Source organism: Muntiacus reevesi, chromosome 14 (assembly GCF_963930625.1).
Source record: "Muntiacus reevesi chromosome 14, mMunRee1.1, whole genome shotgun sequence".
Classification (NCBI taxonomy): domain Eukaryota; kingdom Metazoa; phylum Chordata; class Mammalia; order Artiodactyla; family Cervidae; genus Muntiacus; species Muntiacus reevesi.
Window position 1 is genome coordinate 38,025,226 of NC_089262.1, and position 16,317 is coordinate 38,041,542.

Consider the following 16,317-nt stretch of genomic DNA (forward strand, 5'->3'; position numbering starts at 1 on the left):
AAATATAGTTATTTAAAAAATTTTGTTCTCTGTTAATGTCACAGTGATGACTTTTGTGTCATGTGTGACTATATGGTGGCGCCTCAAAGTTGCTTAAGATTACTTGGGAAAAAAAGAATTTTTGACATTTCTGGGAGTTCTAAGGCTTTGCTTTCCTTTCTATTTTTTACTTTCTAACTTGAATTCTTAAAGGGATTTGGGTGACTTATTACTAGTTTTTTTAAAACTTCGTGATACCATTTAGCGAACTCTCAACTTCCCAGTGATTGTGACATTTTGGCTTGGGAAAGACTTGGTTTTCTCACTTTTTGCCAAATTTTGGGTCAAGAGGACAGGAAATAGTAGGTGGTGTAGTCAGGGTATTTGGCAGGGGGAAAGGCTGCAGTTTCTTTAATCTATATTTAGAGCAGAGAGGAGCAGGAGATAAGAGATCAGGGTAGCTAAGTGAAAGAATAGATTATGCTGTGACCTTCAAAGCCACTTATCCTAAATGACAGTATAAGCACTTTGGCAAAGTATAGGAAACAGGGCCTTAAACATTGTCATCTATCCTCAGAGCACACTCTGTGGGGTGTAGGTCTGTTTGGTGCTTCCTGGTCTTAAGTGCTTTGTGATGTCAATCCAGAGCTCTCACACAGAAGAAATCAGAAAACATGAAAAAAGACAATAGCAGCTTTGAGAACTCTAGTATGTATGATGTGTGTATATCTCTCTCTATATATCTATCTAGTATATTATATAAATTATATACTGGATTATATACTATATACTATATATATATATACATATGCATACACACACTGTATAGTTATATGCTAGATTTCTAGTATATATACTAGTAGATATATATATCTAGTATATAGCATAGTATACCTAGTATTTAGCTTCCCAGGTGGCGCAAGTGGTAAAGATCCCACCTGCCAATGTAGGTAGACTTAAGAGATGCTGGTTCCATCCCTGGGTTGGGAAGATCCTCTGGAGGAGGGCATGGCAACCCACTCTAGTATTCGTGCCTGAAGAATCCCATGGACAGAAGAGCCTGGCAGGCTGCAGTCCATGGGATCACACAGAGTCAGACATGACTGAAATGACTTAGCATGCACACATGTCTAGTATATAGTATATATATCTAGTAGATATATGTATATATCTACTAGCATATATACTAGAAATCTATTATATAACTATGTAGTCTATGTATTATATAGTATATAATCTAATATATAGTATATTACTTTAAAAACAGACCAGGTGGGACTTCCCTGGCGGTCCAGTGGTTACAGCGTCCCGCTTCCACTGCAGGGTTTGATCATTGGTCAGGGAACTAAGATCTCTCATGCCTTGTGGTGTGACCAAAAAAATCACCCCCCCCAAAAAGTCCCCCCAAACAGACCAGGTGAAGCAGGTGAAGTTGGTGGCAAGTGGTCCAAGTGGAGGCCAGAATACTTAACAAGAAGGTACAGAGAGACAACACAGAGGTCTGATATGTGAAGTGATTACATCCGGACTTCTTTCTTAGGATCATAAGTAAAGGTCTAGTCCTCATGGTGGTCAGGAGTTGGCTTCTGTTCTTAAACTGGCTGAATGCTTTGATGCACAATCCACTACAGTGTTGGTTAGAACCTTTCTGGAATGACATGAAAGTTGAGAGGAAAGCTGTGATTATAAGAGATTAAAAAGTGAAACAGAAGACGAGGACTAAAGGAAGGAGAATCGGTCAGCTTCTAAAAGGTGGAAAAGTGACTGTCTTTACTGAGAAGTTAAGCTGCAGCTTAAGAGATTTTAGTTACCTGTCACAAACACTTTCCTGATATCGAAGAATTAGATAATAGATGGGCCTTTCAGAGTAGAATGAATATTTTGGGTTTCCTTTAAATATGGAGTGTTCTTACTTGTCTAGAATGAGCTGAAATCAATCGGTTGATGGCTTTGACATGCCAAGCATGTTGAAGGAGCTGGGAATATGGCATGAACAAGACAAACAAAATCCCTCCCATATGAAACTTACATTCTAATAGGGGCCACAGAGAGGAGATAAATAAACCATCAAACAAATATAGGAGATCATTTTATATATAGAGGAAATGAACAGGATGGTATGGTGGGTGGGTAATGGGAGCAGGCTACTGTAGTTAGGGTGATGGGGAAAGCACCTGTAGCATTTAAGTTGGGACCTCAAGGATGGGAAGAAAGAAAGGGGGCTTCAGGATTCTGGGCCAAGGGCACAGCACATATAAAGACCCTGTGCTGGGATGGAATTCAGTGTGCTCGAGGAGAATGAAGGAGGCCTCTGGTCTTGGGGTGTGGTGAGTGGGGTGAAGTGTGATTGGAGATGATGTTGGAAAGGTAGGTCAGGGCTGGATGATATGGGTCCTCTCTTGCTCTTGTTACAGAATTCAGATTGTCTTGCAGATGAGGTGAAATCTGATTTAGGACTGTTTTGGAAAAACTCCACAGTTGCTCGTGTTTCTGATGCTTCCTGTTATGAAATTTGTGGGGATCTTCCCCACCCCAGGCAATTCTCCGGCACCACCTGGGCACCCCACAGTTTCACACTGTCTGCTTGGGGGTAGCGTCACATCTCACAGGTTACGGGCTCGGGCCCACTGGACTGCCCTGACCTCTCAGATGCCAGTTGCAAGTCTAGGTTGTTACTACCTATGCTTCTGACAGATGGGCTGTAAATCAGAGGTTCCCAGCCCCTCTCCTTGGGTTTGATTAACTTGCTAGAGCTGCTCACAGAACTCAGGAAAACAGTTTCCTTCCTGTTAGTCAGTTTATTATGAAAGGATATGATAAAGGATGAGATGAAAATCCTGTTGGGAGAGGTGAGTAGGGCAGGTGGGAAAGGGTGTGGAGCTTCAGTGCCCTCTTTGGGCCCCACTCCTGGAGTTCCCAGAACCCTGTATTTTGGGGATTTTTATGGAGGCTTCATAAGTAGGTATTTATTGCATTTCCAGCCTCTGTTCCCTCTCTGGAGAACGGAGTCTGTCTTTTAAATGGTGGAATCTTTTGTTATTTCTTGATTCAGGATAACTTGGCCCCGTCCTCTTTTCTTTCTTTTTCCTTTCTTTCACTGTCTCTCCCTTCCTTCCTCCTTCCTTCTTTGTTTCTCTTTTCCTTCCTTTCCAGTGATTGGGCTTTGGTGTGTGGAGAGGGATGGTGCCTTGGTGCCCAGTAGCATCTTATTCCCTCTGGTCCCTCTTTGTCTCCCTTCCCGTAAATCCCCTCTGCTCCTTAAACAAAGCATTCCTATTAAGATTGATAAATGAGATCTCTAAAACACTGCCCAGAGGTCACTGGAGCACAATTCCACTAGCCTATTCTTCTTGAAGAGGCACAAGAAGTGGGCATGATGGGTGGGTGGGAATTTATAAACTTCACTGTATCTGTGGGTGTCTCTGTCTCTCTCTCTCTTTTTTTTTAAAGCAGGAACAAGGAGTTGCCTTCAATTGACTGAGAAGTATAATAGGGACTTTTCTCTGGAAGGCCCACTCGAGGCTAGAGACAGCATTGTTCTTAGCTTGTTTCTTAGAACGAGGAGACTCTTGTTTCTGAGGAATTCTTTGATTTCGTTGGCTCCAGTCCTGCCTTGGTTAGGGGGATTAGTTACATTAGTTTGGATTTCAGGTACAGTTCATTCACAATGGATCAAAGTTAGGCACTTGGTCCCCTCTCTTCTTTGTAGAAGCATTTGAGCTCAAAATAGGATTAGATGCTTCACAAAGTTGTACCCATCTCTGAAACTTATTTTGATGCTTTATGAGCATAAAGAAATATTACTCTGGGGATTCTATTAGAAGTAGCTTTGATATGGTGGGAAGGAACCTGTCAGTCTTTAACATTCCCAACAGTGCTGATGCTGTATGTAGCTTTTACAGTGAGATGCTGGGTATCACACTATTTCACTGAAGTTGTTTTAAACTTTACTTTTTGACTGTTTTGAGTCTTTGCTGCTCTGCATGAGCTTTCTTTAGTTGTGAGCTGGGGCTGTTTCTCTTTGCAGTGTGTGGGCTTCTCATTGCAGTGGCTTCTCTTGTTGCGGAGCACGGGCCCTCGGGCTTGAGGGCTTCAGTAGTTGTGGTTCAAGGGCTTGGTTGTTCCTTGGCATGTGGAATCTTCCTGGACTAGGGACTGAACCTGTGTCTCCTGCGTTGGCAGGCAGATTCTTAACCACTAGACCACCAGGGAAGCCGTAATTTAAACTTTCTAAAAACAGTGGTGGTCCAGTTAAAGGGTAGTCTATCCACGCGGTACATTTTTTGAGGACTGAATATCACCACCAGCACCACCGGGTGTCATAGTGAATGTTAAGTGTGATACCTGGCCCTGAGAGTCACTAGCTGATGATTTTACATAATCAGTGGATCATGGACTTTATTTAAAACATGCGGGTTCTATTTTCTCTCCTAGATTCTGATAGTTGGTGGTGGCGTTGCTGGGCTGGCTTCTGCAGGTGCAGCCAAGTCCATGGGAGCCATTGTTCGGGGATTTGACACAAGGTGAGTGCTCTACAGGTAAAAACATTTTGCTTCAGGTGAATATTATGTTTTCCTTAGAATTTACAAACTGAAGTAGTACATTGAAACTGTTGTATGACTTCTTTCCATTTAAAAATATTTCCACTTTTTCACAGTTTACTCAAAGTGAAAATGTATTACTTAGTGGGGAAAAAATTAAGGACCCAGACCCAATACAGCAGAGATTATTAAGAAAACAACTCATACTCAGACTTGTATTTTCACGAAGATTAGCAATGGGACCAGATTAGCAGGGTTTGCTAATCTCTCTCCTGACTTTCTAACATGTTTCTCCACTGTGTTTTATTTCTGCTTGAAATGTGTTTAGGCACTAGGCAGGGCTTGAGAAAAGGTGCTGTGAGTTTGAAGAAGGGGAGTAGTATGGGCAACATCTTGGAGAGCAATAGGGGGAGTGAAGGGTGAGGGGGGTTGAGAGGCATGCTCTGCATTGAAGGATGGAAGCAGGTGAAGTTGATTGGGCAGCAGTAGAGTCCCCACATGAAAGTACCTGATTATGTCCATTGCATATTTCTTTAAAGCTGACACATCACCATTTTCCTAGAATTTCTTTAAAAGAGTAGTTTGATTAAAGTTGTTCTTCATTTCAGGCTGCTGTATAGCACAGGGAGCTCAGCTTGGGGTTCTGTGATGACCTAGAGGGGTGGGATGTGGGGGAAGTGGGGAGGGAGATCCAAGAGGGGGGAGTTCACGTCACTCTCAGCAGAAACTGACCACCCTGTAAAGCAATTATACGCCAATAGAAATACATGAAAAAAAACATTCATTTCAGAACACACTTTTTTGTTGTTTAGTCACTAAGTCACGTTTGACTCTTTTGCAATCCTATGAATTGTAGCCTGCCAGGCTCCTTCTGTCCATGGAATTTCCCAGGCAATAATACTGGAGTGGGTTGCCCTTGCCTCCTCCAGGGGATCTTCTTGGACCAGGGATTGAACCCTCATTTGCAGCTTGGCAGGTGGATTCTTTACCACTGAGCCACCTGGGAAGCCCTGTCACTTTCTTAAAGTATGAGAAAATGGATTATTGGGACTTCCCTGTGGTCCGGTGGTTAAGACTCCACGCTTCCACTGCAGGGGGCTTGGGTTTGATCCCTACTGGGGAATTAAGATCCTGCATGCTGCTCAGCCAAAAATAATTCAAAAGATAGTATATTATATCTCCGAAGTGAAAATCCAGGGGAAGGACTCCCTTTTCACACTAGAGGCAGCAGCTCATCACTCATCAGTGCCGTCCAGGGCCAGGGTCTTTCTATCTCTCCTCTCTGCTATTCTCAGCTTTGGCTGAGGTATGAGCATCCCAGTTCAAGCTGGCAGAAATGGAGAGAAGCTCATGTTGACCCATGCCTTACCTTTTCTGCCCTGCCTTCTACATCCTACCTTTGTGTCCTCTCCCTGACCGTGGCGGTTGCCATGGGGCTGATGGGCTTAGACTGCTACTGTTTCCCAAACTTCCCGGATGATAAGAATGACCTGCAGCTCTTGCTAAAAATAGAGATTCTGGTCCCTCTGCTGGAGATTGTAATTTCAGTGGGTCTGGAGAGGAGCTTGGCAATTTGAATTTTTAACAAGTACTTGGAGTGATTGTTGTCATTAGGGAGGTTGGGATTCACTGTAGTGGGCTGGATGTGGTGAGTTAAACCATACTGTCCACCACAGAGCTGAGAGCTTTATTGGCTCTGGTTTTCCAGCTAGTACATAGAATTTGGCTAGTGTTTATTTATTTTTAACCTGAATATATTTTTGCATAAGTTAATTGTGTTGGTTCTTCACGTGTTACCATTTATGCCATTTATAGATTGCTTTTCTTAAACACAGTTTAGTGAGGACTAGGGGCACTTTCACTTTTCACTTTCCTGCATTGGAGAAGGAAATGGCAACCCACTCCAGTGTTCTTGCCTGGAGAATCTCAGGGACAGCGGAGCCTGGTGGGCTGCCGTCTATGGGGTCGCACAGAGTCAGCCACGATTGAAGTGACTTAGCAGCAGTTGCAGGGGCAAAAATCACTTTGTAACAATATTTCTAAGTAAAAGAGTCCTTTATGTGGTCAAAGTCCCCATAAGTCAGAACGTTTCCAAGTGATTTGACTAATGTCAAATCTGAATGTTGGTCAGATCTCACTTCATCATTGACAGTGGGACCTCTGTCAAGAAACAAAATTGATGACCGGAATTGGCAGTAGTGAAATTCCTTTTGTGACTTAACTAAGTAATTTAGTTAACTAAGTTAGTAGAATTTCCTATAGTTTTTTTTTCCCCCAGGAAAAAATATCATAAAAGTGTTACCTGTCTTTAGAAAAAAATGGAAACAGTCTGGTCAGAGATCTCAAAAGAAGGGGTGTCCACTTTTGAATTTATAGTTTTCTTAATGTGTATATAAATGATCTTTTTTTCTTAACATTTTATTTTGTATTAGACTATAGTCTATTAACAATATGTATAGTATCAGGTGGATAGCAAAGGATTCAGCCATAGGTATACATGTATCCATTCTCCCCAGACTCCGCTCCCATCCAGGCTGCCACATAACATTGAACAGAGTTCCCTGTGCTGTACAGTAGGACCTTGTTGGTTATCCATTTGAAATATAGCAGTGTGCACATGCCTACCCCAAACTCCCTAACTACCCCTTCCCCCCACCCTCCCCCGCTTGGCAACCATAAGTTTGTTCTCTTGAGTCTGCGAATCTGTTTCTGTTTTGTAAATAAGTTCTGTAAATGATGATCTTAATTTCTGTATTAAGAACCTGAAATAACTGCTGCTTCCCCTTCAATAATCACCAGGGCCGCAGCTTTGGAGCAGTTTAAGTCTCTGGGTGCTGAGCCCTTGGAGGTGGATTTGAAGGAATCCGGTGAGGGACAAGGAGGATACGCAAAGGAGATGTCCAAAGAGTTCATTGAGGCCGAAATGAAGCTCTTTGCTCAGCAGTGTAAGGAGGTGGACATCCTTATCAGCACAGCTCTTATTCCAGGTGTGTGATTACATCAGGGGTTGTTGGTAAAGCACCTTTGTGAGCGACATTTCAAAGTGAGAGTGAGTGTAACATCAGGATTCAAGTAAAGGCTGATTTGCTTTTGAAAATAAGAAAGCACATGAAAGGCAGAAAAGACAAAATCGCTTTGGCCCCTGGAGAAAAATGGTCATTCATGATGTGATATATTTTCGTCAGTTTTTTTTCCTGTATATTTTTATCTGTGTTCACAGATTATGTACAAGATTGGATTTATAAGCATTGTCCTCTGTGTACACCCTTGAAAAATTGGTTTTTAATTTACTTCTGTTCTCTTTGTTAAGATACTACATTCCTATTATAGGAAATCCAAACAATACTAAAAAATATGAAGGAAAAAAGTGTAGATTGAAAGTTCCACCAGAGATGACCATTATTAATGTCTTGATGATTGTTTTTCTATACATGAGAGGGAAAGAAAGAGAGGGGGCTTTGTGTGTATGTATTTATGGAATTTCCAGTATATATTTTTTATTAAAGGATATGATACTTTGTCACTTTCTAATTACTTCCTTTGAAGTGTTTGGTCTTTGCACCCAAATTGTGAGCTCTTTGATGGAAGGAATCACTTAAGTCCTTTACAGTATCTTCTTCTAAAGAATGTTTTTCACACAATAGATGATTGATATCAAAGCAGCTAGCATTTATCAGTAGTAAATAGTACACAGTAGCTTGATCTAGCAAGATTTGGGAGTGAAGAGACTCCTTCTTTTTTATTCCCACTTCCCCTCCTGTCCTTTCCTTCTGTTGTTGAATAATGAATACCAAGCTGACTCTGATTATTCCCCCTTTCCAAAAGAAAGTGAGCCAGATAATGAGATTACAGGTTCAGGTTACTAGTGTTTGAACCTGCTAAAGGAGCCTCGCTTTCTCTAGGGGACTGTGGAGGATTAGGGGAGGCTGCTTTGTCATGAGGTTATGGGAAGTGGGAAGTTCTCTTCTGGTCCTCCTCCCCCTGCCCCTGCCAAATCTGGCTAATATATGCCTAACAGCATCATATCTAGGAGCTTGTGGGGGAAATGGTGCCTCCCAGGCTCTCCGTTATGTCCTCTGTTTACTCACATGGTACCTGACAGGTGAGCTGCTCTCTCCAGGTACCTCCATCCCCCTGGAGCTGGCTAGATGAAGCAGACAGCGGGAAGGTGATCTGGGCTCAGCCCCTAGAGGAATCTGTGTGTGGAAATGAGACTGGGGTCGGTTACTGGAGATAGGTGCAGACCAGACAAGACAGGAGCTCCGGCTGCTGTTTGTGAAATCTGCTAGCAACAGTAGGACTCATGGACAAGCCCTGGCAGGGGAGCACTTTAGGGTTCATCCTCTCCTTTTGTGGCGGTGGCTGCGGGCTCAGCTGTTACGCAGTTGGTTTTGAAGGAGGTGAGGTAGCCTTTGCTGTAGCCCCCATCTGACCTTTGAGAGGTTAGCAGCCTACTGGCCAGAGGAGTTAGGAGCTGATTAGATATAACAAGTGGCCAGTAGAGGGTGCTAAAGCATTTACTCATGAAATTAAAATGAGGAGGCTTTGAAGCTTGTAGTTTTAGTGAAGCCATATTCTTTATAAAGAACTGAGGATAATTTGGGCATAGTGTATAGAATTACCGTTATTATTTTTAAAAATTTTTGTTGGAGTATGGTTGCTTTACAATGTTGTGTTAGTTTCTGCCGTGCAGCATAGAATTATTATTGATTGTAAAGCTTGAAGTAAGTGATAGAACTCAAGACTTCTTGTATAAAACACATTTGGACTTTCCGGCCGACCCCCTCATAGGGGTTTTTTTTTTTTAACCTAACAAAGGGGCATATGAAGAGGTGAGTTGACTTTAACCTCTCATTTAAAAAATAAATATCAATAGTTAATAGTAAGTATACTTTAGCAACAGGTCAAATTATATGATAGTGTAATATAATATACACTATACTATACAAAAAGAAGTTGTTGAGGAAGTTTTATGAGTCTGTTTTGCTGAGCCTTCCCTGTTTTCAGTCTTTTCTGAAGCAACCTGCTCAGAGCACTTTAAACCTGCACAATGTCCTTGACCAGTGCCATTGACCTGAGCTTGCACTCATAAGGCTGATCTGAAAAGGATTTTTCTGTTACTCTTTTTGGTAAGCCCTCCAAAAGAGAAAAGCTAATTCAAATATTATAAGGAAGATGGTCTTTCTAAAGATCTTTCACATCCCCAGGGGACTGAAACTTGAAATTATGAGCATTTTAAAAAAAAAGATTGAAGAGGTTATATAAAGGTCCACGTGTCCTTTGAAAAATAGTGTCCTTGGCATTATACCCTTATCGATGTTTGTCCCGAGCCTTTGCATGGATCACCTGACGGTGTGTGTCTCATTCCTGAAAGACTGCTGAAGCATAAGTTGTTCTGAAGTTTTCCTTGAGTGGATCCAAAGGGGATTAAGTCAAATGTCATAAGTTCCCCAAGTAGCAATTCCTTAGACAGAGATCCTCGCGGCTGTGCTGAAGACCTGGCCAGGATAAGAACATTAAGAGAGGAACATGGGCAGTTAGCTTGCTTTAGGCAGCAGTCATGTAGAGTGGGTAAATTTTCATTCCTCCTTGGCACATTAGTCAGTGGGCTTGGACACACATTGTACTCAGGAGGATCGTAGGTAGAATGAGATGTTTCTATAGCCATCTGCTTATTATGCTGCCTGCTTTTATTTTTTTTTTAAGTTTATTTTTAATTGCTTTACAATGAAAATTGCTTTAATTGTAATTAAATATAATTGCTTTACAGTATAGGTTTCATTTCTGGCATACATCAAAATGAATTAGCCACAGGCACACATGTGTCCCCTCCCTCTTGAATCTCCCTCCCACCCCCCACTCTCTCCCACCCCTCGAGGTTGTTAGCGAGCCTCGGTTTGAGTGCTCTGATTGATAGGGCAGATTTTCATTGGCTATTTGTTTTACATATGGTAGTGCATATGCTTCCACGCCACTGTCTCCATTCGTCTCACCCTCTGCTTCCTCCGCTCCGCCCATGTCCGTAGTCTGTTCTCTGCGTCTGCATCTCCACTGCTGCCCTGTGAATAGATGATCAGTGTTATTTCTAGACTCCATGCTGTGCTGTGTTTAGCTGCTCAGTCGTGTCCGGCTCTTTGCGACCCCATGGACTGACTGTATCCTGCCAGGCTCCTCTGTCCATGCGGTTTCTCCAGGCAAGAATACTGGAGTGGGTTGTCATGCCCTCCTCTAGGGGATCCCAACCCAGGGATCGAACCCAGGTCTCCTGCATTGCAGGTGGATTCTTTACCATCTGAGCCACCAGGGAAGCCCAAGAATACTGGAGCGGGTAGCCAATCCCTTCTCCATGTGAACTTCCTGACTCAGGAATCGACCTTGGTCTCCTGCATTGGCAGGCAGATTCTTTATCTGCTGAGCTTCCAGGGAAGCCCTTATGTTCCATATATATGTGTTAATATACGATATTTATTTTTCTATTTCTGACTTCACTTTGAAGTTCATCCACCTCATTAGAACTGACTCAAATGCATTCCTTTTTAGGCTAAGTAGTATTCCATTGTATTTATGTACCACAGCTTCTTTATCTATTCATCTGTCAGTGGAATCTGGTTCATGCTGTCTGGTATCTTATACCATCCTCTAGATCCTCTCAGTTGGGTTGGGCGATGGATGAGGGCTAGCATTTAACTTAATGGCAGGTAACTTCAAGAGAGGGCCTAGTGGAGAGTGTCAGTTGGTGATTCCGTACCCACCAGGGAGTGCTTCCAACCTTTTGTGACCTTTAGGGTCATCATTAAAAAATATCTAGAGAGACTCTTCATAGACTTGTAATGTTTAATCAGGAAGAGACTGAATCAGATTGAAAATCTGATTGGTAAGTTAGGAGGGTGAGGAGGAATCGCAGTGGTTTAGTACTGACTGTGTGTTTAAGCAGATTTTGCCTAAATTCCTGAGACACTCAGGAGTGCCATGGGGCACACGGTAAATCCACCCTGATGGAAACAGCCTTCTCCATTTAGGATCTTTCCTGATGGCCACCCGCTTACAAAGCATGAACGTCATAGGGTCACTTGACATTCCCGTTCTCCCCTTCCCCACCTCAGGTCCTGCCCTCGTTTTGTAATGGCACCAGAAAGCCTGGGATTTTGTTTAATAAGGACAGTAACTTGGACTGCTCGTGTTCCCAGCATTGTTAGATAAAGTCGTCTAAGTCATCCGGATTGGAGCACATCCCCTCTCTCTCCACCCCCACCCTTTCCCTGTGCTCTCAATTTTGCACCCCTTGGTAAAGTGTTTGTTGCCTTTCAGTTTCTAGTCCCAGTTTAGCTTGGGGCCTCATGTTAAACTAATTTCACGCTCCCTGGGCCTGATTTCAGTCATGCTGGCTGCTGTGATCTGCACCAAGAGGCCAAAGACTTTCAGGCTTTGAACATACTGTTCCCCCTCTTGGGAATGCTGTCCCTGCCCTTCTCTGCCTTTTGGAGTCCTACTGAGCTCAGTGGTTACTCCATAGTTTCTGCTGTCCCCTACCCTGGAGTAAACACTCTTTTTCCGTTGCATCTGCCTGTGGCTCGAGCGCCAGCAGCGCTCAGCTCCCTGCCCCGCGGTTGCCCCATCTCCCTGCGCCGCCAGAGTGCCTGGCTTACCTCTGCTTACCGCGGAGCCCCGTATACAGCGGTAGCTCAGCAGATGTCCCTGAGCTAACGTGGGTTCCTCCTCTATTCTCAGTTGGTACAATCTCTTTCATTTTACCAGTGCTATCCAAGGAAAGATAGAGTACTCTTGGGTAGGAATACTGCAGAGGCTAGTCTTAAACTAAGAAAGGAACTAACTTTCTTAAATTTTCGAAATTAGGACTCTTGCCATATTTGCAATTTGAGGTGATTAGCTAGGCCTCTCAGACGATAGACTTAGGAAGCAGTGGGATGATCTGTTCAGGAGTTAGAAGTGTCCTGTTAGCCAGGAGGGGGGCTATTCATTGCTTGATTATAAATTATGATGGCTTAGGCCATATATGCTTGGACCTTTTTTAGGCACAATGAAGATTAGGGTAACAGTATTTTTTATTTTTGGGCTTCCCCAGGGGCTCAGTGGTAAAGAATCTGCCTGCAAAGGACCTTTGTGGTAGTTTTGCATGACTCTGGGGAATTGGGAGGGGATGTTCTCGCTTTATATGCAAGGGCCTTACACATATGAGACCAAACCTGAGGGCTCTCACAGTCTCCTGGAAAATCAACACTGGTTCTCCATCAGATCTCCATCTGTCTGTTGGAATCCGTCTTTCGTATAGAGTAGAAATATAGTACAAAAGAGTAACTTTCCACAGTAATTTTCAAACTTGTTCTTTTAGGCAGGAGAATAATTGATTCAGCAATATACTCTTCATTTATGAAATTCCACAAAGATATTATTGTTTCGATGACTACTCAAGGTTATTCTCTAAAGTAAAGCTTTATTTTTCAGATTTATTCTTTTCATTCTGTAAGCATTGTGGTTCAATAGGACAGAACTGTACAGATCAGTGATTTCCAACTTTTTTTGAAGAATAATTTAACTTTCTTTTATTGACTAACCTGACTCATGTACCAGTCTCCCCTCCAATAAATGCATTGTGTGATTGTATGGAATTTTGTAATATTACTTGTATGAAGTTTCATTTGTCTTGAGAATTTTGAAGGACAGAGAGAAATACTTAAATGTTGCAACATCAAGGGTTGGTAACCACAGGCTGTCTACACACCTCTTTGTAAATTTCAACACAGCAGGACAACTTGTCATCAAGAAGAAGATGCCAAAGTTGTGAAGTTTTCCATCACCATGTGTCAGTCTTGACTGTTTAGAGTATGTTTGAGTGAATTTAATGAGAGACTGGGTGGAATTTAACAGATATCCCGTTAGGAAGATTTATGGCATGGAATCTTCTCGTTTGGTCTGTTTCTTCCAAAGTGTGTTGCAAGATTGGGAAGCATCGTGTTCCCCTCCCTGGCAGTCCTTGAGATGAAAAGAACTGGGAGACTGATGCTACTCTGGTGAGGAGGACCCAATAGAGTTAGAGCTACAACCAGCACCTTCCACCTTGTGCATTTCTGTTCTTCCTTCCTTCCTGTGTCTCAGTATTAGTTAGGGTGGTCTAGCTGCCTAACAAATTCACCCCAGAGCTCAAGACATTATAGACATTTATTTCCTGCTCAGTTAACAGTAATAGGGTGGTTGACACATCGGAAGGCAGCTATCCTTGCAGTCCTCTGGGATTCAAGTATGACAGTATCACCATCATGGTGATGAGGCTCTGAAAGTCACTCAAGATACTGTCTCTGTTCCACTGACTAGTAGCCAAAGGCCATGGAGGAGTGTGCACGGGATGCCCAGAAGTGGCACATACCACCTCTGTTAACATTTCTCTTGCTAAAGACCTAGTCACGTGGTCGGACCTAACTGTGAAGGAAGGTGGGAATTGTAGTCTAACAGTGCCCACAGGAATAAGAGAACATTGTGGTAGTTTGCTAAGGCTGCCATAACAGAAGCTCACAGACCAGGGTTGGGGGGAGGAGTGGTGGTGTTGCTTCAACGATAGAAATTTGTTTTCTTACTGTCTGGAGCCTAGAAGTCCAAGATCAAGGTGTCAGCAGGTTTGGTTTCTTCTGAGGCTTCTTTCCTGGGCATGCAGAGTCTCTTCTCCTGTGTCCTCATGTAGTCTTGGTGTCTTTTTTGTGTGTGTGTGTGTCCTCATTTTCTCTTGTTTTAAGGATACCAGTCATTGCACTGGAGCCCACCCTGATGGCCTCATTTAATGTACTCATCTCTTTAAAGATTCTATGTCCAAATATAGTCATATTCTGAGTTACTGTGGGTTAGGACTTCAACATATGAATTTTTCTGGGGACACAATTCAGCCCATAGCAAATGTGGATTTTGGTGAGGAGCTAAAAGCTGCTTTCCTCTTCCCCTGTACTGTGTGTGTGTTCAGTCACTTCTGCTGTGTCCGACTCTTTGCGACCCTATGGACTGTAGCCCATCAGACTCCTCTGCCCATGGAATTTTCCAGGCAAGAGTACTGAAGTGGGGTGCCATTTCCTTTTCCAGGGGATCTTCCTGACCCAGGGATCTAACCTGCATCTCCTGCATTGCAGACGGATTATTTACCACTGAGCCACTGGGGACACGTCCCTTATAACTGCTTATGCTTAATCCATTCATTGGCGATCAGATCATGGATTTAGAACCAGACAGAGTAGATTCGCATTCTAGTTCTACTACTTAACAGCTGATGTGTCTCTCTTAACTTCAGATTCCTCATCTCTGAAAAGGAGGTAAACATTTTTGTCTTTCAGAGCTGTTTTGAGGACTTGTTAAGGGAAAAAGCCCAGCATAGGGCCTGGCATGTAGAGTATTAGCATAATCTCCTTTCTTCCATTGGTGATGCTTGTCTTGCAGATGATACCCAGACTGAACAGCTCATTGAATTTTGCAGTAGAAAGTCTGGACATTCTTGAGCATTTCGTGGTATGTCAGAGAGAGTCTCTGAAATCTTCAAGCTTATGGACATAACTCATGAAGTTACAAAACCATTGCCTTTAGATGGCAATCTAGCATGGATTTCACTGTGGAAAACCGTAACTTAACCTGCTTTTCATCTGACTTTTCTGAAGATACTCGTTTCATTAAGGCTTTTTCGTCAATCTCATTCTAAGTTTTCTGACATGGAAAAGAAAATAAACAGTATTATTTCTATTAAAAATAACTTTCTAATTGTTTTATGAATAAGTGTATAATAAATATTCATTAATCTTTTTAGGGATTTTGGTAGCTAATGTACACCTAAATGAGCTTCCCAGGTAGTGCTAGTGGTAAAGAACCTGCTTGCCAGTGCAGGAGACATTCATCCCTGGGTGGGAAAGATCCCCAGGAGAAGGGAATGGCAACCCACTCCAGTACTCTTTCCTGGAGAATTCCATGGACAGAGGAGCCGGGCAGGCTACAGTTCATGGGATTGCAAAGAGTCGGACACGACTATGCAACTAACTATTGCTTAATGTAATATATATTTACATGTATGTTATATAATATATGTTTCCTTTTTATGTTACCGTTTTAAGTTTGGTAGGTTGTTTTCCTTTTCTTGAGAATTCCCATAGATTGTGATTCCATGGTGAAGCCTTGATTAATTTTAATTTTTATCTATACAGAATTTTATAGCTATAACAGGTAAATTATTAAGATAATCCTGGAAAAAATTTTTTAAGTGTGTTCTCTAATTATTGGGTAAAGGCTTGTTTTTAGGTTTCTTCCTTAAATAAATCTTTAGGGGTTTCTCTAATCTGCTAAAATATGCTATTGACTTATCATTTTTACTAGGTGTTACATCTAGAAATATCTTGAGGCATCCAATTCATAAAAGTCAAATTTTTGCCAGCCTGACTTTCTGTTTGGTTCCTTATACAAGTAATTAATTAGGCAGAGAAAATTTTTGTCTAGGTCCAAGAATAGCAGTGACATGCAACGTACTCTACTTGACTATTTGAGCTTAGGTCAGGATTGTTCCGTACTCCTTGGTAGCTCAGATGGTAAAAACTCTGCATGCAATGTGGGAGACGCCGATGGGTCAGGAAGATCCTCTGGAAGAGGGCATGGCAACCTACTCCAGTGCTCTTGCCTGGAGAATCCCATGGTAGAGGAGCCTGGAGGGCTATAGCCCATGGGGTTGCAAAGAGTCGGACACGACTGAGCGACTAGCACATTCACTCTCAGGATCTTTTTCTGTCCACAAACACAGCGATCTGTAGCCTCTCCAGTGATA

General features: G+C 42.5%; 1 protein-coding gene across 6 annotated transcripts in view; it reads left to right on the top strand.

The window, feature by feature from the left end:
* The window catches only part of NNT (nicotinamide nucleotide transhydrogenase), an 86,666-nt gene that overhangs the window by 16,187 nt on the left and 54,162 nt on the right, over positions 1 to 16,317 (top strand). For all 6 annotated transcript variants that reach the window (XM_065905550.1, XM_065905547.1, XM_065905546.1 and 3 more), the window contains exons 6-7: positions 4,414 to 4,502; positions 7,320 to 7,507. In XM_065905550.1, the coding sequence (XP_065761622.1) occupies positions 4,414 to 4,502; positions 7,320 to 7,507 (277 nt within the window). The remainder of the gene's footprint in view (positions 1 to 4,413; positions 4,503 to 7,319; positions 7,508 to 16,317) is intronic.